This window comes from Ziziphus jujuba, chromosome 1, assembly GCF_031755915.1.
Source record: "Ziziphus jujuba cultivar Dongzao chromosome 1, ASM3175591v1".
Taxonomy (NCBI): Eukaryota; Viridiplantae; Streptophyta; class Magnoliopsida; order Rosales; family Rhamnaceae; genus Ziziphus; species Ziziphus jujuba.
This window is the reverse complement of record NC_083379.1, coordinates 31353543-31380793: the sequence shown is the minus strand read 5'-3', so window position 1 is coordinate 31380793 and position 27251 is coordinate 31353543. Positions and strand designations below refer to the sequence as shown.

The 27251-nt window shown below is 32.3% G+C and overlaps 3 protein-coding genes and 1 long non-coding RNA gene across 5 annotated transcripts; 1 reads left to right on the top strand and 3 right to left on the bottom strand.

Annotated features, from left to right (window-relative positions):
- The first annotated feature begins 3828 nt into the window (after window positions 1-3828).
- LOC107427443 (probable protein phosphatase 2C 27) lies at window positions 3829-7584 on the top strand. The gene is made up of 4 exons (XM_048473477.2): window positions 3829-4261; window positions 5250-5441; window positions 6064-6275; window positions 6677-7584. Exons 1-4 carry the CDS (start codon window positions 4067-4069, stop codon window positions 7236-7238), a joined length of 1161 nt encoding a protein of 386 aa, XP_048329434.1. The 5' UTR covers window positions 3829-4066; the 3' UTR covers window positions 7239-7584.
- A 1007-nt stretch (window positions 7585-8591) lies between these two features.
- On the bottom strand, window positions 8592-11441 carry LOC107427474 (putative glycerol-3-phosphate transporter 5). 2 transcript variants are annotated; one of them, XM_016037856.3, is made up of 3 exons: window positions 9842-11441; window positions 9036-9364; window positions 8592-8907 (listed from the first exon to the last, which is right to left on the bottom strand). In XM_016037856.3, exons 1-3 carry the CDS (start codon window positions 10830-10832, stop codon window positions 8878-8880), a joined length of 1350 nt encoding a protein of 449 aa, XP_015893342.1. In that variant the 5' UTR covers window positions 10833-11441; the 3' UTR covers window positions 8592-8877. The 2 variants fall into 2 exon arrangements, with proteins under 2 accessions (XP_015893342.1, XP_015893334.1); XM_016037848.3 differs by having other exon boundaries at window positions 8592-9364; window positions 9842-11440.
- A 1856-nt stretch (window positions 11442-13297) lies between these two features.
- LOC107427598 (110 kDa U5 small nuclear ribonucleoprotein component CLO) lies at window positions 13298-19571 on the bottom strand. The gene is made up of 11 exons (XM_016037985.4): window positions 19411-19571; window positions 17994-18745; window positions 17428-17496; window positions 16127-17320; window positions 15891-15989; window positions 15643-15801; window positions 15261-15346; window positions 14968-15166; window positions 14505-14615; window positions 14150-14356; window positions 13298-13707 (listed from the first exon to the last, which is right to left on the bottom strand). Exons 2-11 carry the CDS (start codon window positions 18732-18734, stop codon window positions 13609-13611), a joined length of 2964 nt encoding a protein of 987 aa, XP_015893471.1. The 5' UTR covers window positions 18735-18745; window positions 19411-19571; the 3' UTR covers window positions 13298-13608.
- A 1633-nt stretch (window positions 19572-21204) lies between these two features.
- Window positions 21205-27148, bottom strand: LOC125421321 (uncharacterized). The gene is made up of 2 exons (XR_007239615.2): window positions 23455-27148; window positions 21205-22013 (listed from the first exon to the last, which is right to left on the bottom strand). It is a non-coding gene; the product is annotated as an uncharacterized LOC125421321 (long non-coding RNA).
- Window positions 27149-27251: the final 103 nt, after the last annotated feature.

Genomic DNA, 27251 nt, shown 5'->3' with positions numbered 1-27251 from the left:
AAATTAGGTATAAATGATTGATGTAAATAATAAAAATAAAAATAAAAATTATAGTGTATAGAATGTAGTATGAGTATCAAATTTTGTAATGTGAATAAAACCATCCTTTTAAAATTTCTTGGAAAATTTATTTTATATATTTTATTAAAAATAATATTATCTTATCTTAAATTTTTAAAAACAAATTATCGTAAATTCTAAATATACTGATATCAATCAAATATTTTAAAATATAATCTGTAAAAAATTAATTGATGGTAAAGAAATTGATTTTTGAAAACTATTTTCTTTTTAAATTTTATATTTTTCAAACGGAATCTTATATACAGCTAGTATATAAATGATATGGTTCAACAGAATTTGTTATAATCAAATACAATAAATAATTTCTAGATTTCAGATACTTTTATTCTAAAATTGTACATGATAATAGGTTGTGGAATTAATACTACAAATAATTGTAGACAGTTGTATGAGAGGGCATGGTATAATTGTTGTATGCAAATTTAGTTGGGCATGCACATATTATATTTCTATACCAATTTTAGGGTATGCAACCAAAAAAAAAAAAAAAAAATTCAGTAGAAGCCAGTAAGGATTGATTGTATTTCCTTCATTAGATCCCTCTGATTCATACAAACAGGAGTTTGGAGAGTTAGCTAAGGAAGGTTCAACAAACAGTAGTGATCTATTAATTAACCAAAAAAAAAAAAAAATAGTGATCCATTGGTTTTTGTCTTTTTGATTATTATTATTTGCTTAGCTTGAATGGAAAAATGTATTGACCAATTATTACCCATATAGTCCAATTTTCAAATACAGCCAAGAGAAGTATTAAAAAAAGGGAAAAAAAAATAAAATAAAAGTTTCACATCCACAATTTGATAAGAATGAATATTTTTGCTGAATGAATATTTTTGCTGAATGCTTTTTCATGTATTATTTACTAAGCATGTTTGAATGGTTCTTCAAAAAGATTGTTTTGAACACCAAAGGCTATAGCACTGGTTTGCAGCACTGCCCCTTTATTCCCTCTAATATCATTTTTTTTCAAAAAAAAAAAAAATTATTATTAATATTATTAGTGTTATTGTTGCTTTCCCTGTCAAAATCATTCAAAAATTAAATTTCCTTTTTCATCAACACCTTTGAATCCACAATAAAATTTGAGGTTTATAGTGGACACAAAAAACTTTGCCACGTATTAGGCAACCAAAGAGGCTCTTCTGAATTGAAACATAAAGAAAAAAGTTCCTTTTTGAGCTTGACTTTGCCAGCATAAAGCGCTCAATGAATACATGACAGCAAAGAGAAAAAGGTTGGAATCCAAGAGCCTCACATTTATATTTTGGAATTTGAATACCCACCATGCAACAATTTCCAATCTATTTTGTCCGAAAGAGAAAAACAATTATGATTTCTCTTCTTCCTTCACTTATTGCCATGTGTTATGTTAATTTAAACAGGTTTTACTCCTCCTAATTTTTACCTAAAAGGAATAATTTTTGTATGCTCTTAGATCTTATATCAACCCCTTAATTTAAATTCATTTTATTAAAATATATATATATATATTTATATATTTTTTGTGTTCCTTAACCTTTGATGTGGGCAAAGGATTAGCAATGATAGCAAAAAGAAAAAGAGCATCTTTTTGGCTTGTTACCATCAAAGCAGAAACACCCAGATCTCTGAAAATTAGGATATTTTTATCATTGTTATTCTTCTAAAAAAATATCTTTTAGTGAGTCATTACCTTTTGTAAAAAGAAAAATAGAAATCTAATGTCTTTTTCATGCATCATCTTCCCTATACATGATTTTAGTTTCACACCAGCCTATCATTAGTCCAATACTCCATATATGTAACCTTCACTTTCAAATCTTTCGGCATAATTGTTACCATTTTTAATATAAACAACCTTTCTTATTCAACTTGTCCTTTGACATATTAGGTGAGCAAGGTCTTTCTGATTTTACACCATCTTATTTTAATCAAAGTCTTGGAATTTTTTTCTGCTGGTTTTCTCATGGTGAATTATCCAATCAATTTCACAGAGAATATGAAAAAGAATTGAAAACAATTGGTCAATTTTATTGGGTTTATATATATATAAATATGTATGTATGTACGTAAAATTCACAGAAGCAGTAAATAAATGTATGTATATAACCGACCTGGTTTGGTAATTTTAGAAAAATCATCATTGAAAGATTTTAATGATGATGTGTAGTTCTGAACCAATGGACAGGTGGTAAACATTGCTGCAATGACCCACTATTTATATATATATATATATATATATTATTTTTATTTTTATTTTTTTTTAAGATAAGACAAATATTTCTATTGACTAATTGAAACTTAATAATATTTCTGAATCTGTATATGATTGAAACTGCTTGATATTTAATTTGCCCATGTGAAATAAGTTTGCCCAACCTTATACATTTTGTCCATGTGAAACATGTTTGTGTACCTTGTTAAAATATATATATATATATATATGTATATGTTTATCTACCCCTTGAGGGCACCTAACAAATCAACTAATAATTTTTTTTTTTTCTGAATACATCATTAACAAAAGCACCTTTTGAATCCTCATTAAATATTAATAAACACATAATTCATGAGCACTCTATTCATGTGAAAGTGCCTTGAGATCTTAAATCAATTATGATTTTTATTTTTTATTTTTTTTGGGGAAATACATTAATTATCAAAGTTGGAGATGAAAACAGGATGCAAAAGATTGTGGGTTTTCTTTCTTTTTTTATGGATATAATTTAGTATATAACAATAAAGGAGTGGGAAGATTTTTCCAAAAAGGATAAATATCTGCCCCTTACTCCAATTTTGTGTGAAACAAAAAAGATTTCCATGATACAATAATTTTCTTGTATCAAATTGTGGGCATCGTTTGGTAAAATATAGTATATCAATAAATTGAGAGTTCTTTAAAATATTCTAAAATGGAATTATTTGGACATGCCCTAATTATATACTTAAGGATTTTGGCATAAAAGTATCAAATTGTATGGTATGGAACTACAAAATTTAAATGATGTGAGTTATTGATAATATACCCAAAAGGAAGATACGGCTGGTTTCCTTTTTTTGAAAACAAAAAACAAAAAAAAAAAAAAAGAAAAAAAAAGAGAAAATTGAATGAATATAATAACTTTGGAAAATGAAGGGAAGTTCATAAAATCTTGATGAAGTCCATTTCTAAAAATTTGTATGCATTATTAAATATTAAATCATGCGGATAAAATTAAATGGTAAATTTCCAAAATAATTGACACTCAACCTTTTATAAGACAGAAATAAATTTTTGGGTTCCAATCCGAGATATTCTATTAGCAAAAGATGCAAATCATCATCATTCAACTAAGGAAAAAATTATTCTAAAAAAGCAATAATTTGCAAGTTGACAATCATTATTCAAACAAAACAAGACTAATTCCAATTTGTAAGATGATTACTATTTTATTATTTTGAGAAACTTCAAAACAACATATTATATATTATCTATTTTTAGAATTTAAAATAACATTTTCCCCCTCCACCACCCAGCAAAGAAAAAAAGAAGGGGCATTGGAGTAATTTCATAGTAGAAAACTTCCAACTCGACCAAAGACACCAAACCGAAACATTTTTTTAAAAAAATAAATAAATAAAATTATAGAGAACAAAAAAACATATAATTATGAACCCAACCAACTGATTTTCAGCCACGCTTTCATAGAAAAATCTGGAATTAAACGGCTCTCATTTTCTCTTATTTTCTGTTTTTATTATTATTATTATTATTTTTTTTTTTTTTGTTTTTTTCTTTCTTAAGCTTCCATTGCTATAAACAGAGGCCCCCCATTTCTCTCCAACATATTCTCAGAATCTTCCTTTTCCAAGATTTATAGTCCATTTTTACTTTTTTGTTTAAAAAAATTTTATTTATTTATTTTGCTTCTGTTACTTCTTTGATTCCCACACAAGTTGCTGAGAAGCTGAGAACTCACACCATAACCACACTATCTTTCATAATCGTTCATCTTCTTTTATCATGTGTAGGGAAGCAGAACAGGTTGACCAAGACAAGGGTAACCTTCATAACAACAACAACAACAACACCAACACAACCAACGCCAACAACAAGAAGCAGTGGCCTTTACATTGTGAAGTGGTTCATCCCCAGATGGAAAATTCTGTTGGAGAATCTCCGGTCTTGAGCTCCGGTGATCGTGAAAATTCTTTTCCGGTAAGGATTTATTGTTCTTTGGCCGTTTAGCTTTCTTGGGTCTGTCTCAAGTTTCCATTTTTTTTTTTTTTTTTTGGAGGACCCATTTGTTAGAATTTGGTTTCATAGATGATTCTCCATTGATACGATTTTTTTTCCTTTTTTTTGGTGGGTGGTTGTTGCTCTCTCTCTCTCGCTCTTCTTTTCAGCCTCCCTTGATTTCTGTCTCTGATCATTTTCTTTTAGGTTTTCTGATGACTTTCTTTTTGTGGGGAAGCATTAGTTTGCTTTCTGGTTTTGGACTTGGTTAAGAATTGTAGGAATTTATATATTGTTGGTTTCTACAAGAATTTTATTCAAGGAGCTTTGCAGTTATAAACTTATTGGTTTCTCTGTTTAGAAGTCTGAATAGAATCGATTTTTCTTCCAGAGAGCGTTTTGATTAAATCTTTCTGCAAAGATTATCTCTTTTTGAGAAATAAAGTTCTCCCCTCTCCTTGGTCTTTCTCTCTAATTATTTGAAATAACTAAGCTTATCGATGGCAAACAAAGTTGGTTGGAGATACTTATAATATCTAGATTTCTAGCTAATCTTGACTTTGTTTAACGATTTTTGTCTTGTTCTCTCAGTACAAGTACTAGAGTCCGATTAAGAGTGGACACGAGTATGGCTTAAATCTAGTTAGAACTTAGAATCATCTGGTCTTTGAGTCTTATGGAGACTTTCGCCAAGAATGCATAGAACCAAGTATTTTGGTTTTTGCTAATCTAATCTTTGGAATGCTTTGGAGGTTCATTACCTGCTTAATGTTTCTGAGCTCATCTTTATGATCGTGGGCTTCAGAATTTGAATCTGCCTTTTGTTTAACGTCAATTATTGTAATCAACATATAAGTTTTGAAGATTAGTTTATTTACTTTTTTAGCTCTGAGTTTTGCATATCCTTTTTTCCCTTCACTTCTAGTCCTGATAATCTGATTTTTAGTTCATATTTTTATGGTCATTTTAGTTGGAAAGTATTTGTGAGAATACAGTAGAACAAAAGCATAGCCTGTTAAGCTTTGTTCCTGCCCTGCGGTCAGGAGAGTGGTCTGACATTGGGAGGCGACCTTCTATGGAGGATACTCACATATGCATTACTAACTTAGCTGAGAAGTTTGGCTGTACTTTACTCAATAAGGAAGCTATCTCGTTCTATGGTGTAAGTTCTTTTGCCTATTATCTTCTGCAAATTGTTTTGAGTGTAGTTTACACCATATATGTCCTTGTCAAGCATTTCATTGTTGCTGAAAATACAATATCTTACATAGATGCATTAAACTTATCAAGTCGAAATACCAATCGCATAATCTATGAACTTTTGGAAAATAATATTTGGAATGCTAAGCACATTGATTTAATTTAGGATCCCTTTAATCCCAGATATATTGTAATAAAATGGCTAGTGATATGCATATTTTGTTTACAGTAATTATTTGACGTTGAAAAAATGGAAAAAAGTATTGAGGCCTGGTATTTATTCTAATGAAAACAAGCCTTCGATTTCCTGAGAAGTAAATTGCCAATCTAAGAACACATGGGGGACTTCACTGTACTAGTGCTTTGTGTGTTCAGAAAATTGAGGGGGCTGTTATTCAAAATTTTTGCCATCGGTCATTGTAATGTACCTTCTTAATCGTGCAATAATGCCTTTAAAGTAACAGTGAAGTACTTGATTGAAACTCAGGATTATAATGAAATTGCCTTTGAAACAAATAGATGCATAGTGTTTTAAATGATCTTTGGGACACTGAGATGTAAATGGCAATTTGTTTGAATAATAGGTATTTGATGGACATGGAGGAAAGGGTGCAGCACAATTTGCCCGTGACTATTTACCTAGAGTCATTGTCGAGGATGCTGGCTTTCCCTTGGAGCTGGAGAAAGTGGTTACAAGGTCGTTTAGGGAGACTGATGCTGCATTTGCGAAAAGATGCTCTCTGGAGTCTTCCCTCTCCTCTGGCACAACTGCACTCACTGCAATGATATTTGGGAGGTAAGCACCTCTCATCTATTTTTGTAGGTTATCGTATTTGATATTCTGCTTCTGCAAGCTGTGGCCATCATATAACAAAATAAGAGGAAAATAAGTTGGTCTGTTTATTACATTACAGAAAAAGATGACCTCTGATACGAACAATTACAAAATAATAATAATAATAATAATAGAAAGGAACCCCATGCTATGCAATCCTATGCAGGTTATGATTATGAAATGCTCAGGTGATCTTACCAACACCTCCCATGAGTTGATGATGTTACATGTATTTGTACAACTGTGGCTTTATCTCTCATCTATAATCTTGACTTGCATAGCTTATAGTATGGTAGAGCATTCATGCTGATAGCTACATTGTGTTTTTTCCTCCTCCCAAATAATGACATTATCTTTTACAGGTCTTTGCTAGTTGCAAATGCTGGGGACTGCCGGGCAGTATTGTCAAGACAAGGACGGGCAATAGAAATGTCAAAAGATCACAGACCTTGCTGCCTAAAAGAAAGGATCCGGATTGAGTCCTTGGGTGGATATGTTGATGATGGTTATTTGAATGGTCAGTTAGGTGTCACACGGGCATTAGGTGATTGGCACCTCGAAGGAATGAAGGAAACGGGCGAGAGAGGAGGACCATTGAGTGCTGAACCAGAACTTAGATCGGTGACATTGACCAAGGATGATGAGTTTTTGATCATTGGCAGTGATGGTATATGGGATGTGTTCAGCAACCAAAACGCAGTGGATTTTGCTCGAAGGAGACTTCGGGAGCATAACGATCTGAGAATGTGTTGCAAGCAAATGGTTGAGGAGGCTATCAAACGGGGAGCAATAGACAACTTGACGGTTGTGATGGTGAGTTTCCACTTGGAGCCACCTGAGCAAGTGGTGGTAGAAAGGACAAGAGTCAGAAGAAGCATATCAGCTACGGGGCTTCAAAATCTCAAATACCACTTGGAAGAATGAAAAGTGAAGTACACTGTATCTTTTGTAAAATCTTTAACCAAACAGGCAAAGGGATTGCCAGCTGGCTGACTTGTCAGAGTTCTGCTTGTATACTTATAAATTCATGTGGGAAACTTAACTCCCTTCTCTGCTTCCTCGTTTGTCTGAGGCTTCATTCAGTTTGTGAGTGAAAAGATGGAAGAAAATAGGATGACAGATTGTGAAATTTTGGGTTTGGGATAAACATGCAAATGTGGAAAAAAAACAATGAAGGCTGAGATTGATCTGAGGAAGAAACTTTTTTCCATATCCCCCTAGATCTAATCTGTAAATAAATTTTTCTAGCCATGAACTATCAATTTTTCAAGGCACGTGTCCATGACATTGTTTATCGTTCTTTCTTCCTCTTTTTTATTTTTTATTTATTTTTATTATTTAAACAAGCCATGACTTTGATTATCCGCAACCCTTTTCTTTCCACAGCAGGAGTAACCTTCCTCCTGACCAGAATTTGTATCCTATTTAGCATGGTTTACAAAAGCTAACTTTGATTAGTGACGTTTAAAAGCCGCTTCTGGACTTCAGAAGAGCTTTTATCTCATATAAAAAGGTTTTTAGACGAAGGCCCAAAAAGAAAAATTGTTAACATAAGGAAATTTATTTTAATCAACTATTTATACTATCTTTATTTTTAAAACGAAATCTTTGTCCCATTAAAGTTCTTATCCTTCTGGATCATAGCCATTGATACTCTTCTCTGGAGTCTAAATAGTAAATACAAAGAAATATCCTGAGCAGGGTACTTTTACATCGGAGTAATATTACTTGCATTATCTAATCTGTAACATGTGTCCCAAAGTACACACACACACACACACATATATATATATATATATATCACTACTTAATATATTAATATAACCTAAGAATTGATAAAGTAATCTCTTCAAAAAATAAACAGTAAGATATAAACCAATTAAAAAATAACACGTATATTGTTGGTAAATATGTTTAAATGTGTTTACCGACCAGATGATACTTATGTATCATTCTTTCCATTATATTACTGGACGGTGAGGGGTTATTATAGGGAAAGAGCCAGTGGTTCAGCCGCTATGGCTTACCTTTATGATATGGCACCATATACTTCAATTCTTTAAAACCGCTGCACAGCTCCAGGAGTTGAATCGTACATTCCATCGACGAAAAAGCATATCAGATAAAAAGGGTATGTAAAAGAATTGTCAACTTAAAAACATCAAAAATTTCTAGCAAAAATATAAAACTCATTAGAGGGTACATTTATCAATGCCTGGTTATGAAAGGAATAAAACAACAGAAAAAACCTGATTTAACAGATAGAGGGACTAGGGATAAATACCGAAACCAAAAAGAAGTTGAACAAATTTTATATCTTGTGGAATTTATAGGTTCTATACATGTATAAGAGCTACTAACCTGTGTAAAATGAATAAGATACAAAATACATACATGTATAATGGCTCAAGTTACTAATCCATGACCGTATTCTTCCCCAAATGAACTAATCTGACCAGAAAAAACCCATGCATAAATGAAGCATTAGAAGAAATCCTCCATCCATCAATGACCGCCTATGCTGTTCCAAAACCATTTTCCCTCATTCAACTTCGCTTTAATCTCAGTTCTGGCAACACGAATCAAGAACAAACTTGCAAGGAAAATAGAAAGAATTAGCATTAAGAAGACACTGTTCCATCCCCTAGTGGAAATATACCCTGCCAATAGTGGGCCTAAAGCTGCCCCAACAGAACCAGTGCCATCTATAATTGCACTTACAGTAGCTAATGCACGAGAATTTCCTCCAACCATGGTCTGAGTACCAAGATCAGTAGCAACAGCCGTTGTAATGAGTGAGTATGGACCATTTACAAGCAATCCAGAAAGAAACATCAAACTAATATTGGCAAACATGGAGATGCTTCCATAAACCCTGTAGAAAAGGAGGGCTGGAATTGATAGCAACAAGAATACAATTGATGTAACAGCACGAGCTTCAATTACATCAGAGATGAATCCCGCCAAAATTCCTCCAAGGACTCCTCCCATATCAAATATAGTTGAAAGGATCCCAGCAGTTTTGTGTGACAAATGCACTCCCGCAACAGCTAAAATGCCAAACAGAATTCATAAATAAGAGAACCTTGTAAATTGTAACACATTCAAATGCATAGGGGAGCCCATGAAAATTAAGCAGATTTGATCGTTTAGCAGTCTTTAATTATTTCATGATAAAAATTAAATACCCAAAGGCATATTTATCTTTATGGGGAAAGACACAGAAAAAGAAACCTATTGGCAGTCCCAAAACAAAGCAGATTTAGCTGTATGTTCACAGATGCCAAAGAGTTTCTTATGCTCATCATTCTTCATGAAAGAAAAGAGTAAATAATAATAATAATAACAATAATAACAAAGAAACAGAGACAAGATTCTCATCTTGCCATTGCCAATTCATGATGCATTATAGAGCACTAACCACAAGAAGACAAATATAATCCAACTCTGAAGGGAAAGTCATAGCACAACCTATAGGAAAATTTTTATGGCATATTCATATAAACTCATCCTATTTGACCAAGTACCTGTGTGCCTTATGTAGAAGGGCAACCAGTATAGAAAAGTGTAAGCCACCAGCTTTGAAAAGAAGAGACAGAAAGCAAATGGTGCTACACCTGGTAGCCTCCATGCCTCAAAGAATCCAATTGCGGCCAAAGAATCAGAGTCCCCTGTTTCAAGAAGACCAGCTTTCTCTGACTCCACTTTCTCCTCTGAACTCCTTACACTATCAACTTCCGCATCCATTTCAATCTCCTTGCCGGGAGACTCAAACCCCAAATCATCCGGACTAACAACGAGAAACATAAACACTACAATGCCAACCACAATCATCAAAACTCCAGGCAAAACAAAGGAAAATCCCCACCCAAATTCTAAAACACCTGATGCTAAAACTGATCCAACAATGTTTCCCACAGAGGTGTGCGAATTCCACAATCCCATTATCAAGCCCCTCTTTTCTTTCCCAGACCAGTTTCCCACAATTGCCACCACACAAGGCCACCCAACTGACTGAAACAATCCACAAACCACTTGAACAGCAAGAAAGAATCCCAAAACATGAACTCCCAACCAATACCCTAGGCCAAACATTATTGTAAAAATGCCACTGCCTATCATACCAAACACAAGAAAGTACCTCAAATGGACCCGATCACCGACATGGCCGGAAAAATACATTCCAATGGAATATACAGAAAGAAATGCGAGATCTAGCTCGCCTAGCCGGTGTGTTCCACGTGGACCATTGAAAGGAGCCCAACCAGCATCAATCGAGCTCGAATTCAATAAGGTTGAGTTCAAATTAGTCTCGGTTAGGGATGAGTTTGAGTGATCATTTGGTCCAAGAACACTCTTAACAATGCTTGGAGGTTTTCTAGAGGCATGAAAGGAAGCATAGGCGAGGAAAGTTATTACTAGGACTAAGATTTGGTGGAAAGCTAAAGTTTTTTGTGGGGGTTTGAGGGATGGGAAGAGATTGAGACCTGGAGGTGGGTTTAGATTTTTGGATGACATTGTAATCCAACTTCAAAATAATAATAACAACAACAACAACAACAATACAGCAATCTACATAGAAACCCCTAGACATAAAAAAAGCTTCAAAATTTATATAACCCTAAATATATTGATCAAAGAAGAAGACAAAGATGGATGAGGGCCTTAATTAGTAGCTCTGTGAATTCAGTAATTATAATATTATAAAATTAAAAAAAAAAAAAAGAGAGACCAAAATGGTACAAAAACCCCAACCCTAGAAATGTTGCAGATTGCAACAATGGAGGTGGGGTTAGGGTTTTTGAAGGTTGGCCTGGTGAGAGATCTAATGCATGTAATACAAGTGAAACCCTAAACCAATAAAAAAGGAAAAAAAGAGGAGAAATTTACAAACTATATATATATATATATATATATAAGGAGGACAACGGGATTTTAGGAGAATACAAGGAACTGAGATGGGGTTGGGTTGAGTTGCTTGCTTGTCTCACTGCCTTCTCAGCAAATCTTGTGTTCCAAATGGACTGCACTTTCCGGGTCTAACGCTCTCTTCTTTGCTTTTCCGACATGCCCTGAATTTTCCCCTCCATCTCCCCGCAACAGATTTTTCCATGTATATCTATATATAATAATATATTTATATAAAATAATAATAAAATAAAATTGTTGTTTGAGAATTATGGGAAAAAAGGGGAAAAAAAAAAAAATTTTCTTTCGAACATAATTGAGGTTGACTGAAGAATGTAGACCATTAGTATTCAAAAATAAATATAATAATAATAATATTATATGTTATATATATATATTTATATATTTTTCTTAAATCAGGACCTGAGTTTTTATTTTGGTAAGATTGCACTCTGTCTTAAAATAAAAACAACTTGCAAAAAATTAGAACTGTTCAAATCTCAAAATTAGAAGAGATCTTTATATTAAATTTTATGATTAATTATTGGTATCATCAACACAGTATGGCATGGTGCATGTTTAGCACTTCTATTATTATTATTTATTAATTTATTTTTGGTCTCAATTCATTGCATTTATTAGAAATATTGACAATTAGATGTAATTCTTGAATGATGAACTTAGATTAGAGCTGGAAAAGAAAAAGCAATTTGTAGTTAATTTCATATTGTGTTTACTCCAGTCTCCTAACATATAAGAGTGATTAAAAATAAAAATATATATATAAATAAAGGATAACTCCTTCCCAACTCTCTGAGATTTGCATTTATTAAAATTTATTCGAGTGCGAATATATCAATGTTATATTTAAAGGATGAGTGAAACGATGGAAGAGGCAGGTTAAAATCTTTTGAAAACTTAAGAGAGACTATTAGAGAGAGAGATAAAACGATATTTTTGAAACCAACAAGGTGTAATTGAATTTAAGCCTAACCCAAAGAAAGGTAATGAAATAATATCAACCTCAAAAATAAAAATAAAGATAAAATAATAATAATAATAATAATTAACTCATTTAACTTTAAGATCCATTTGGAAAGTATCAAAATTGAGAGAAAAAATTATTGTTGGAATTTAGTTTTTTAGGATTTAATTTTTTGATAATTAATTTTTCTTTTGGTTTATTTGACAAGTAATAAGAAAATTGGGATTTACAAGTAATTAAATTTAAAATTATATAATAAATTAAAAATAAATATGTATTTTAAAAAAATTTCAAAACTAATTTATCTAGGATTTTCAAAATGACACCTATATATATAGGAATAATTTTTCCATATATTTTCCTACATTGATGGGAATCTAATTTCCTGAATCTATACTTTTTCACGTTACAATAAACATCAAAATAAAAAAAAATTATCACTTTTTTAAAAAAATTAGATTCTTACTAACTTTAACTCTATCTAAACATGCCGTAAAAGTTGGTTTAGCTCTACCAACCCAGTTCTACCAAACAAAATAGTAATAAATAATAAAAAAATTCAGACCTTTTTTTTTTGGTCAATAATTCAGACATTTTTTATTTTTTTATTTTTTTATTTTTCTGCTGAGAGTGCAAAAATTAATTGAGAAATAGCTGATATTTATTAGGATTTAATATCATGTGCCGCCATATGGTTTGGTTGGTTTATACCCGTAAAATTAGAATTGACAATTTCAAGACGAGAAAAGGATGTCCATAAAATAAAAATAAATAACCAGAGGAATTGTAACAGTTTATATATAATACCTTGCACGTTTGTGCCTTCTTGCTTATAAAGCAATTACCAGGTCCTTGCTGCAAAGAACCACACCGGTTGTTTTGCACTTTGCATTTTTTGATTCTCCAACTTATGCACTCTTGGGAATATATAATATATGACATGTTCAATTTCAATCCAAGCTTGGCAAGAGAACCAGAACATAACATAGAAGCTAACACCGATATATCCATCATCTAAAAATGTAGCTAGATTTTTTGACTACCAATTCACCCTGCTCCACCTTCATATTATAACATTTACAGGCAGAAAAATCTTGAACAAAAACTTGATATTAACCCCTCAACGATCGCAAATAACTTGACATAGCCTGAAGTAAATCTCAAGGATTAGGATAAATAAGAAGTTCAACATGCTAATTCACTATTTCTACAACAATTTTTTTCTTCTTCTTTTTTTACAAGATAGATGTTAAAGTTTACCACTGGGGTAAGAAAACTTAAGTGGGGGTGTCAAAAACTTTAGCTCAAAAATGTTTGCATAAATTTGCTGATTGTATACTATAGTTAGAATTGCCTCCAACATAATCCCTCAGCTTTCTGCATGTAATATGAACCCCACTATCATATCATTTGTTGATGAAGATCAGCTGCCTGCTGGGCCAGCTCCACCATCATGGCCTCATCAAAGAATTTGTTGATGCTCACATCTTCACTCATTCCCTGCCAGTTGTCATTACAAGAAGAGCAAATGTTAAATACAATACATCCATAGTTTGATGGAGAATTTGCAAAATTTTTAACGCATCTATAGTTTCTTTCTTAGACATGTGGAGCCATGCTTAAAAATTATGGAGAAACTAGATCACCGAACCAAATATGAGAAGTCTTGAATGCACAACCAAAAAGGTCAGATCACCTCAATGCAGTATGCTTGAAAACTAAAATAAATGTTAGTTATGACGTTTTGAAAGAAATCTACACTCAATGCATTTACTTTGAAAGGCATTCTGAAGCATTCTGAAGCATCTATCAAATACATTTAGAAGTAGTACTATAAATCTATGTAAGGAAGAAACATAAAAGCCTGGCATCATTGCATTTCAGTGTTCCAGAGAGAGAGAGAGAGAGAGAGAGAGAGAGAGAGAGAGAGAGAAGACTATACCTTCCTACGTCTCGTCTTGACCATGAATTCACGTGCGAGATGCTGAACCGGGGCTGGTTCAAGTGGTCGCAGAACAATACTCTTGTCAAGGGGATCACCAGGAACTATCGCCCAATGATCGAAAACAGAGGCGCAAAACGCTTGTCCTTGGGTGTGATATCTCAAGTCAGTTTCAAACCCAAATGACTCTATTACTGGTAAAAATGCCTGAAACATAAAAGAGAACAAAAGATATAAAGGAAGAACAAAAATGCAAGCAAATAAAATTGTGGTAATAGCAAAGAACCAGAAAACTAATGTCTCTGCTGGTTAGCACAAACAGGGCAAAAGATATAAGCAAAATTAGAAACCTAACCTTGACAATATAAGCCGGAGTCCCTGGTTGGGGAACATCAGCTGTCACATGTCCACGCCTTCGAGATAGAACCGTGTAGATTGCAGAGACACAGTCAATGGGTGTTTGTATCTGAAACAAGACCATCATAATCAATCTCACATGATCACATCAAAATAAAAGCATCAAGTTCAAGAGTTTTGACGTATCCACTAGAGTTTTGATGTATTCACTTTGGCCTTTCTTAAAGATCTGTACAACTTCGAACATGTTCATTTAATTACTTTTGGAAATTAAATTTCAAATCAAAGAAATAACAAATGAATTGGGCACTGATTGTTAAAGCATTTTCTCAGCTTTCATGCTCACATTTCACATGAATCACCATATTGGTCAATTGTTACATTGAAACAAAACAACTAATTTGATATAATATTCCTTTAACATCCCATCTCGCTCAGATAATAGGAGCAAAATAATTTACCTCCACATAATATACAGGTTCCATAAGGCGAGGGGTTGCCATGAGGAAAGATGAATATGCCACTCGTCGAGCTGTGGGGATGATTTGACCAGACCCTCGATGCAATGGCTCAGGGGCAATCCTGGCATCAACTATCTTGAACTTAACATTTCTGATGGGCTCATCACATAGAGGTCCTTCTCGAGCACCCCACTGAAATCTGACCAAAATAAATCGGACTCAGACCATAATTAGTGGGCAATAAATTAAAAATGCAATAAAGGGAGGGGTTAAAAAAAATTAAGTCTCTTTACCCTTGAACAATAGAATCCTTGACAGCATTAAGCAAGCTCTTGTCAACTTCAGTTGAAAGTGTGTCATCCAGTAAGATGTTAGGCCCCTGCATGTATAGCATTTGTCAAGTGAAAGCACATATAGTCATAAAGACTTAAAGTAAAAGATTATATTGAAATTTTTATGGGCTTTTGGACCCATGTTCAATTTTAGAAAAAGGGATTATATGGCAACAAAACTAACAACACTACGTTCATAATAGAACTAGTTAAAAAGAATATATATATCTGCAAAGAATAGTAGAATGAATAAATCACCTAAAGTAGTCCTGCATAAAGCATTTATATCCATCAACGTCACTAACATGAATAGATTGTATGGATGCATGCCTGTAAGTATTACCTGCTTATCAGGGCCAAACGCCCATATGGACCGTGCAGCAAGCACATCCCACTCATATCTTGTCTGGAAGAAATTTCCAATATCCTTCCTAGGCCAATCAAGGCTTACAACACCATTCTCTATGTCCTCTGCAAGTCCTCTTTCTAGTGGCTCTGCAATCTAAAATTTTTTAGGAGTGTTCAATAGCTTGCACAAAAAGAATAAGATATAGTTCTTAACAGCACTTCGACTAAATGAAAGCCAGATACCATGGTTATTTTATTCTTTTTGTTGGGTGTTTCAGCAAAACATTTCATTGATGAAGACTCCACCACGGTTTCACAGAAGGAAACAACAGGATCTGCCACCTATGTAATTAAAGTGAAGCATAAGAAACAAGTATTTGTCAAAAAGAATACAGGAACAAAAATGCCCTCAGAAAATAAAACGGAAAGAATTCCAAAGCAAGGAAAAATATGAGAATAAAGCCTGCAAAAACATATACCTTGACTTCTACTTCAGAATAAAGCTCTCTAAGGTCCTTCATAATAGAATCCAAATACAGCTCTCCTGTACCTAAAATAGTGTGTTCTCCAGATTCCTCAACTTTAGTAATGGCCAGAGGATAGCTCTTGCTGATTTTCCTAAGACCCTCAACCATTTTTGGCAACTCACTTGGATTTAATGGCTCAGTAGCTGTTTTCACTACTGGAAGGGTATTGAACTGAAGAGGACGGAATATATAAACATCCTCATCATAATACTCATTACAGAGAGTAGCAGTTTTCATGATCGAAGCATCCACACCTTCAATGAGAACCCAACTACCAGGAGGAGCCTCTGCTATGGGGATCCTGTCTCGAGCTTGATAAACCCATAACTTTGTAACTTCTTTGACTGTCATGTCCTCCTCATCATCTGGTGAATAGCCTTCTCCCAATACACGTACAGTCTGCCCTGTCTGAATCTTGCCACCATATACCCTACCAAATGCATCAAACACACTACAGTCGGACTTGGGATAGAGTTTGGTCACATTAACCATTAAAGGACCATGAGGATCGCAATCTTTCATGGCCTTGTATATGGCAGAATCTTTTGGCCCGGTATATATGTGATCAATCTTCCTTGTCGCAGAATCTTTGGGGGAAGGAATATGCCGAACCAGCATATCAGTGAATCCTGAGGATGATCCAAAAACTGAGCTACATGCCAGTCTCAACAAAGGTCTAACATTCAATTTGTATGCTGCATTGCTAAGAGTAACACCAAGTTCTGCAAGTGTTGCCTCCACACTCTTCTTATGTTCTCCAATTACCTGGCTATATATTTTGTACAGAGGTTCGAGCACAAACTGGACAAATGACCTTTCTCCTCCACTTGAAGGGGGTTTCCTCTTAAAAACCCTGGTATCCGGATGATAATACATATCCCCCCAAAGGCGAGAAGCAAACTTATTAGCATCAAAAGGGATTCCATGTAGTTTAACATATAGTTTAGCAAACGAGTGCAAAGTGAATGACCATCCTGCAGTAGCACTTGCAAAGCAAACATTGCCAGCAGCTGGATCAATAATCTGGACATCTCCAGCAGTTGATGAGGCAGCAGATATGTGGTTATTAATTACTTCCAATGTATGCCTCAGCTTGAAATAAGCATCCCTTGGGGGCAGTTTAAGTTCCGTAATCAACCTATCAACCTTCAAACAAAATTTTATATAAAATAACTAGAGAGTTCCATGAATTGACAAAAAAGACATAAAAAACTCGGATAAAGAGGAGTCAAAAGCTAAAAAGAAAGTTTTACCTTATTGATCACAACTACAATAGGAAGCCGCTCTTGGATTGCATGGCGTATAGCCCTTTCGGTATTTACCTGTGTATCACAACAATACACATAAATATATGCACATATATGCATACGTCCATACATATAATTTTTATATCAAGAATATATACATCTATATACATTGTTTAAAACACAAATATCATGAATATATTCATCAAATTTGCATAAATTCTATTACATATGAGCTAGCAGTTTATCATGTCAGCCCAACTCCTTCCATTGAAGATTTCAAACTTAATAGCTCTTTCTAACTCTCTCAATTACATGCTATAAAGTCAGATATCTCCCAGTTTTCAAAACACGTCCATTCTGAAGTTCAGCCTCATTTGCAAATCAAACAATTTCTAAATTAATCATTAAAGAGAAAAAAGGACTATAATTTCATCCATGAAAATACAGGGTATGCCAGGCTAATATGAACCAAAGTATTAACCATTTGGATTTATTTTTAACCTCAAAAAACAAAAAAAAATTAAAAAAAAAAAAAAAAGAAGAAGAAGAAGAAGAAGAAGAAGTTAACTTACCATTACTCCTTCTGCAGCATCAACTATCAATACAGCACCGTCAGCAAGCCTGAGGGCAGCAGTCATTTCATCAGAGAAATTGACATGGCCAGGAGTGTCCATGACATTACACAGGTAGGATTTTGAATTGCCATCCTCAAGAACAAGAGTCATAGGAACTGCTTTAATTGATATCCTTCTCTCTTGTTCATCAATTCTTGTATCCGTGTACCTTAGGTGCTTTTCACTATTTACGTCAAATGTAGACATATGATGGGTCTGCTCGACTAGCATATCCATGAAGACAGTCTTCCCATGCTGCAAGTGACCAACAAGGGCAACATTCCGAACCAAGGCAGGGTTTGACATGAGACCAACAAGGAACTGAGTAGATACATAAGTTGAAGAATCCTTTACCCCAACTTCAAACTTAATATTTCTAACAGGTTTAATAATTGGTTGTTCAAGGGGTTGCTCATCTTCATCCATAACCAATGTCTCAACATCTTCACCATAAACCTCTTCAGCAGTAGGATAGTATTTTTTGTCCTCAGCAAGGACAATCTGATTATCCATATCAACATCATTGGCAGCAGTTAACCAACCATTAGAAGCTGCAGCGTCCTCACCATCTGATGCTGCTGCCTCTTCACTAGGCCTATCAGGAAGCTCTTCATCTTCCTCATCTCTGTCACTCTCTTGGTCAGACTCAATCTCAGGTCCAATATAGTTTCCAAACTCGTCATACAAACTATCATCCATAATTTTTAAATCTGCCAATTTTCCACCAGGGATTAGTGCACCAAGAAGATAGCAACTTAAATCATCAAGTAGGTTGTATTAAATTAAAACCCAACCAAATAAAAACAGTAACTAAATGGGTTTTTCAATTAGAATATGATGCAAATTCTCTACTTTCCTCGGAAGTTTCATCACACAATTTCTTCTTATTCTCAGATTCAAAGGGCCAAATACTGGAACTTCTTTTTCTTCGAGTTCCAGATAAAGATGATCGCTTTAATAACAACATACTAATAACCATGTCTATTATTTGAAGTTATACAAATTGTCGCCAAGACAAAAACCTCAAATAACTCAATAAATAAGCGAATCAAGCACCCGGGTCCGACTTATATTCAATTTATCATAAAACCTCTTAGCCTACAGCAGTTTGGGATGCTCTATAAAGTAAAATGAAGGGTTTGTTTCTGCTCATTATTTCTTAGTTTTCCTGAAGAAGCAAATCAAGCACCTGGGTCTCAGTTATATTCCATTTATCTTAAAAATACGAAGTCTACAGCAGTTTTGGGATGCTTTAAAACTGGAAAAATAAAGGGTTCATTTCTTTGTGCTTCTAATTTCTTAGTTTTCCAGAATAGCAAAACGAAAATCACATAATAAAAATGGAAAAAGGCGAAGCAAAGAGAAAGAACGTTACCTGAGGGGAGTAAAAGCTTCGTATGAGAATGAAAGCGCGCTAATGAAGGTACTGAACGATGTGAGAGAGTACGAGAAGCTCCTAGCTGAGACTGAGAGGGATGGAGGGAGGGTTTTTCTGAATCTGTGCTTCAACCTTCAACTTAGAAACCCGATATGATAGTCTAATGGGCCTTATTTATCGTTTTTTGTAGGTTGGGTTCCGACATCACTTAGCCCATTTTTTTTATATCCAGCGCAACCCATACATGATTCATAATATATATATATCTTTTAATTACTGTTCTAACCCATCTATTTGCTGTTACAGGTGTGTAGGTGATTTCATTTAACAAATATGATTATTGATTGTACGGACGGAACATGAGCTGGTGATCTCCTTTTTATTTTTTGTTTTTGTTAAAATAATGATAAGACTAATTTGACATAACTCCAACAAAATTAATCCTTAAGTATTTATTTATATTCAAATTAATCTCCGAGTTTTTACATTCGATTTTTTAATAACTTTTCTTTTATATTTTTATTTTACATTTGTAAGTTGTATAGCTAATTTCAATAAATGTAATTGATAATTTGATAACAAAATAAAATAATAGGAATAATACTAGAGACACCAAGTAGTTTTAAGTTATTTATTAATTGTATATATGTTATTATTTGGTTGATTTATGTTTAGTTATACTTATATTTTCAATGGTTGATTTATCCATATATAAATTATATTAATATATTAACTAACTAATTTAGTAAATTAATTGGTACATGTAATATTACTTAAATAATAATTTAAGTGTATATACCAGTGTTTTTCTAATTTAAAGGGTGAATTGTAAAATATGTTATAATGACAGGGGCATGATATTATTTACCTTTCTTTAAAAAAAAAAAAAAAAGGAAAAAGAATACAAATTCACTAACCTTTCTTTCAAAAATATATTTGTAAGGTTACTTAAGAATAAGAATATAAAGTTGTTTAAAATGGATGGTATATGAAAATTTGTAATTTCATCACCCAAAATAAAAGGAATTTTATATTTTGTTATTATACAATAATACTAATGTTGTCAATTGTTATAATTAAAGTTTGAAAATCAAGTAATTTGTCATATTTTAATTTGTTTGATTCCTCTTTCTTTGTGTACATACTATTTAATTTTTCAATTTTAAACTTTTCACAATGCTTTCTTTGAAATGACTTTTAAGTATAATTTTAAAGTCATTAACTCACAGCTAATGACTAAAAGGTATTGGCCTAGATTTATCATGACCAATTTGGTATATTTTGGTTATAATTTTGAATCAAGGAATATTGACAGTGATAAAATGGTATAACTTGTTCTTTAAAAAAAAAAAGAAGGTATAATTCATTTAATAATTTTTAATCACAAAGTATTGTTAAGATAAAATGATTTATGACAAGTTATGGTATATTATTACTATTTTGTTATGGATGTAACATATAGTACTTTTCTAAGTCAATTTCTCAGCTAGTAATTTATTTCACAAGTTGGGTTGCAACTTAACTAATAATGATAATTATATTTTAACAAATGAAGGGCCATGTGTCAACTATACTATTAATTAACACACTTTTAAATCAAGCCACAAAAAATTATTGCTGAATCAAAGTATCCAACAGCTTCTGTCTTGTAGATTCCGTATCTTTTTGCAGATTTACACTGAATCACCCTTATTGGTGATGTGTAGAATTCCAAAATTGTACACAAAGATGTATCCCATAAGTTGATGCAAACAAAAATAGAAGAAGAAAAGCAGCTTTGTAGACAGTACATGGCTCTTAATATTTATCAATATATTAGGATTAGGATAGATAGCATACATTAACATGGATAAACTCCCAAATAGTCATATCCACCAAATAAATGCACAAATTATACAAGAAGTGCACCGCATACAGAGTTTGCCATAACCCAGCAGCAAAGTAGCTTATATTAATAACACCAAATTAATCTATATTAGCAAACTTCAGACAAACTAGTATCCATAAACATGTAACTTGTGGCGATTAGCACCGATGCCCCGGACCATGATGATGAGGACCTGGACCTCCTGGACCTCCCGGACCACCTTGAGGTCCAGGAGGAGGTCCCCCGGGACCAGTAGGAGGATCCCCAGGACCTGGAGGATGGCCGTGATGAGGTGGCCCCGGCGGTGGTGCTTGTGGAGGTGGAGGTCCATGGTGAGGAGGTCCATGGTGAGGAGGTCCATGAGGAGGGGGAGGGTCATGGGGTGGTGGAGGTCCTCCTGGTCCTGGTGGATGATGCATTTTGCTTCCCCTTACTTTTCTCTCTTATTTTCCTACTCGGTTTTTGGTCTACACCAGATGTTTAGCAAAACCACCGAATTTATAGCGTAGCTAAAAGGATAATGCTATAATTTCCACTCTTTTCCCAATATATATATATATATATAAATATATATATATCTGAATATATCTAAAGTTGTTTGTTTTATACAAGGATTTTTGTGTATGTGGCTATGCTTTTCTTTGTTATGGACAGTTTCTCGGATCATCTCGTTTTCCACATGTCGATGGTTCTAGCTCTGCCGATGGGTCTACATCTGTAAATGGTCCTGTCACTTGACAAAAGAAATCAAAAAGTGAAATTAATGTTCTTGGTTTATAATGAATATGTTATATGCGTGCTAATCTACACTTTCATTGCTGAAGGGTAGCTCTGAATGGTAGCTCTGAATGGTAGACGGGTCCTGGAAGATGGATATGGATCACATGTCGGTAGCCAATCTTTTTTTTTTTTCCTAAGTTTCTAACAACTAAATAAAGCCTATAACAAATTCACCCAAAAAAATAAAGCCTACAACAAATATATATTGGAAATAACTACCTTGTTATCTATGGGAAAATCACCGGCTATTTGGAATGGTAACACTTTTTTTGATGATTTATTTAGAATGTTAATATTTATTCCCTAATGTTTATGCATGTATATTTTTTTCTCAAAATATTTATCAAATTTGTTAAATAAATAAATTAATTAAAAAAATAAATTAATTAAATATTATCACAGTTAACACGTTATTTGATAACATAGTTGGCTTCTAGTTTTAGTTTTATTTTTTTTATTTTTGTTTATGTAATTATATATAATTTGCTTATGTTCAATATTAGTTGTGAGTAGTTAGAGTTTGTTAAGTATTTAAGTTAGCTAAAAAGTTAACAAATAACAGGAAAAAAAAAATACATAATGAAATACAACTTCAAATTGTGTTGGTTTTTGTTTGTTTGTTTATTTTTTTTTTTTCCTTTCAAATTTTAAGCTGTTTTAAAAGTTTAATAAATTATAACTACTGTTAATTAACATTTGATATAAGCAATTTATATACAATTACGTGGAAAAATTTAAAACTAAAATCTAACCATGTTACCAAATAATTATGTGCATAATCAGTTTAAAATTTGACTGATAATTATGTTACTTGCCTTTAGACATAGACTTGAAGACTTACATTTAAAAAATAAAAACTAAAAATATTACATAGAAAACAAACTGTGTATGAAATAAAACTGATTTTGATAGACATTTTTCTTTTGTATCATAGTACATGGTTGTTTATCATTCATATGTATCTCTCAAAAAAAAAAAAAAGAAAAAAAAAAGAAAAATACAAAACCAAAAACATAAATATATACATATATTTTTTGCTGAAACCAAAAAGATAAATATCATTGAATGAGAGATCCATATAATCTAAGTCTTGATGGTATGTGTTTTCATTTATATATCTATTCAACAAAAAGGAAAAAAAAAAAAAAATTTATTTTTAAAGATGTGGTAGGGGCGAGAACATAGAATTGTTAATGAACAGTGACAAATGAATTTCCAGCACAGTTTATACTTTGTATCATATACTTTGGGATAGCATGATACTGGGTTATGTGCTAGTCAGTGATCTGTCACTTTGAAAACAAATAGCAAAAGCAATTAATTGCAATTGGTTGAAAAAAAAAAAAGAAAAAAAGACAAAAAAAATGGTTATATGTTAGGTTTGGATCAGTTACAGTATGTCATTGTGTCAAATTCATTTGAGATGGATCAAGATGATGACTAGGTGTGGCTGTCGGTGCATTTGAGGCTGTTAAAGGTGCTGCAGAAAAAAGTTGAAATTAAAAGTGCTTCCACAATTTTTTTGTTTGGATAGAAAGAACTGAAAAACGAAAAAGAAAAAGTGATATATATATATATATATATATATATTTTTTTTTAATGACAATTATATATTTTTAACCTTTTTAAAAAAAATAAAAATAAAAGTCAAGTGATATAGATTTTTGTGAAAATGATTCCTTCTTCCTCGTTTTCAAAATGAAAAGAAGAGGAAAAAGTATAAATTAAAGTCTGAATGATCCAATTAAATTTCCAGTGCAAGATCTAAAATGGGTTCGAAGTTGTTAAAGTATCGAACCCATCACTTCACCATCAGAATTAATGTTGGAGGCTAAAGTTTCCATGGATAATATATAAAATTTTTATTAGATATTTTGTATGATCTAACTATAATAGTGTAATTTATTTATAAGGTTTGTTTTATTTGTATAACTGGTTTATGTATTGACATTTTCAAATAAAATCTTTAGTCATATATTTTCTGTAATATTTTAATTAATTCATTGAATTTAAGAACATGTTCTCTCTAAAAATCCGATTAGTTTATTTTCTATATTATTATTATTATTATTATTATTATTATTATTATTATTGTTCTTATATTCATTATATATTAATTATTATTATTATTATTTGATTAATTATAAACTAAGGAATAAGTCATTAGTAAAACTAATACGAAACATATAATAGAGATTATGATTTTTAAGCATCTATAATACTTGTTTGGTGATAACTTGAGAGAGAAATGTTAAAACGTATATGAGCAGTGTGTCTATAGGCATTGCTCTTGTCATTTTGTTATCTATTTTAGAGGTTAAAATTTTTTATATTAATTCAAGGATTGCATTTAAAAGATTAGTATATTATAATCAAAATATAATATATGCATATATGTAGATTTTAAATTTACAATGCTATGTTTGATATATATTTAATTGTTTACAGTTTTAATATAATCCTAATTTTTCTATTTCATTGTCGTCCAATTATAGTGAAATTCATATATAAAATTAATAAAGTTAGAAATTAGTTTCACAATACAATTAAAATTTTAAAATTATGAGGGGGGCAACATATATATATATATATATATATATATATATAGCAAGATAACTGATTATAGACCTACTAAATTTTCATAATTTGGATAGTCATTAATTTCCTCTAGGATTCAGACTTTAGATGTATATGTACAAATTTTAGAACAAAAAATAAACATATAGAGGGGTCAGTTAAGGTTTAAAAAAAAAAAAAAAAAAAAATCAACAATAGCTGCAAAATTTATCAACAACAGCTGCAAAATTTGCATACTTTAATGACTAAGCCAAATCAAAGATACTTTATGCATATGATAACATGCTGCTCATTATACATATATTACCTTAGCAAGTTGGTAATTATGCATACATATGTATGTTTATTTATGCATCCAAACTAATATTAATTAAGGACAAATAGTACAGCGATACAAAGACAAGCCATATAGATATATATATTCTCGCTAGCTAGTACAACACACAAAGGTACTTATTACACACATATATGTATAAATATATACACATATGTGTGAAAGCAATATTTAGATTCATGGGTGGTGGTGGTGAGGAGGATCATGTGGCTTGTGTGGTTCATGAGGTGGAGGTGCATGGTGACCTGGAGGAGGAGGATCAGCTTTTGGAGGAGGAGGCTGAGGTTCAGGATGTCGAGGACCCGGTGGCGGCGGCTCTGCATGGCCCGGCGGGTGATGCGGGTGGTGCGGGTGCTCCTTTGGTGGAGGATTCGGCATCTTGTTTCTCTGTTAACTCTCTGTGGTTTTCTTTCTCCTTGTGTTCTGTATTTTATTTTCTCTCTGATATGTTAGATGGAAATCCTTCTTTCTGTTGGACTTTGTGGAGAAGAGAGCGAGGAAAGTCCTTGAATTAAATGATGCTGCATATGCATTACTTGGTGATTCAACTAATGGTTAATTGTACATTTGCTTCATCTGCAAGTCAAACCCATAGATATTATATATGTTGGTTTTTTTTTTTTTTTTTTTATTGTTTTTTGGTAGGTTTTGACTGAATGTTTTGACTATATACCTACAATTCATGGACATCTCTAGAAATAAATACTAACAACTGATCCTTCATTTTGGAATTGCTGTCCTTCTTTTCATATTAATTTCTGATTAATTATGCTGCAAATTTGTAATCACTTGTAACCACATGTATCCTGAATTCCTAGTGTTTCTTCGAAGTCCTTATACTTTTGCATTTATATATATATATATACATATATATATTTAAAAAAAAATAAAAATTTAAAGCTAGGAATAATCTAACTCAAAATCAAAGTATAAAAAATTAAAACCATTAGATTCGGATTTTTTGTTATTTTTAATGGAAAAATGAACGATGCTTCAACAAAAACCTGAATCATTTTTCATTAAAAATAAAATAAAAATCAACTGAATCTAATGTCTTTAATGTTTTTATATACTATGATTTTGGGTTAGATTGTTCCTTGCTTTAAAATTAAATAATAATAATAATAAACACACAAGCAATTTAATGGCTTTAATTTATTTTTATTTTTTTCTATAGGAATGAAGAAGCTTCCCTCACCAACTAGGAAAGCTGCCTGTGAGATAAGCTTGGGCCCATAAAAGTGCACTGTAAAAAAGCAAGCATACTCAAGGCCCAAGTGTGTAACTCCACCAAAAGAAAGCTTACTCAAGGCCCAAGTGTGATGTAAGCCCATTGAAAAATAAACAGTTTAGCCCAGAAGGATTCAAGCCCATAAAATGTAAACAGTTTAGCCCAGAAGGTGTCCTACCTCTCTCAACTCAGAGCGACACAAAGGTTATCTGCATTTATTTTTGTGATATTGGAGTTTAGGGATTAAAATTTGAGGTCATTATCCTAGGAAATAGTAAATTTACACGAAACCGTCCTGCAAGAACAAAAAGGCATAATGTTGGATTAGCATTGCTTCATAAAGCTTGCGATTTAAAATAAAAGATCCCAAAATTAAGCGGTCAAAATTTTAGCCCAATTTGATCATGAGAATTAACATTTTAGGATTTTTTTTTTTTTGGGTTGCTGAAAGAGAATTGGGATTTTAGGGTGTTGTTCAATACCTATCTGGTAAACCCATCAAGTAAAGAAATCTTTAAACCTACTAGCTTGCTTATAAGCAAAACAAACAAGAAAAATATGAATGCTCTTTATGTTAATTATGATTTATTATTTATTTACCTTTTTTTTTTTTTTTAATGGTATTCATGTAAACAGGGATAAAATGATTATTTATTAATATCAAGGAAAGTCATTGTTTCTTTAGCACAACAAACAAAACCCTTTTAACAACTCCATGAGTTTCCAAGTTTTTATACTAACATTTTTCTAATCATCAACACTTTATTTTTTTTTTTTACCTTCTTGGAAGAAAAGAATATTGAAAGGAAAGAAAAAAAAAAAGAAAACCTCAGTGTTCTAATGTAATTACGAAAATGTCCAGAAGAAAACATGTGATATGTATTTATTTTGATATATATTATTATATAGTTTTTTTTTTTTTTTTGGGCTGAACATATATTATTATATAGTTATTATTTAACCCTTTCGCCTTGTCCTTATTATAAAATTTTAAAATAAATAGAAAATAAGAAAAGAAACAAGAAAACTCAGAAGGGTAAAAATAGAAA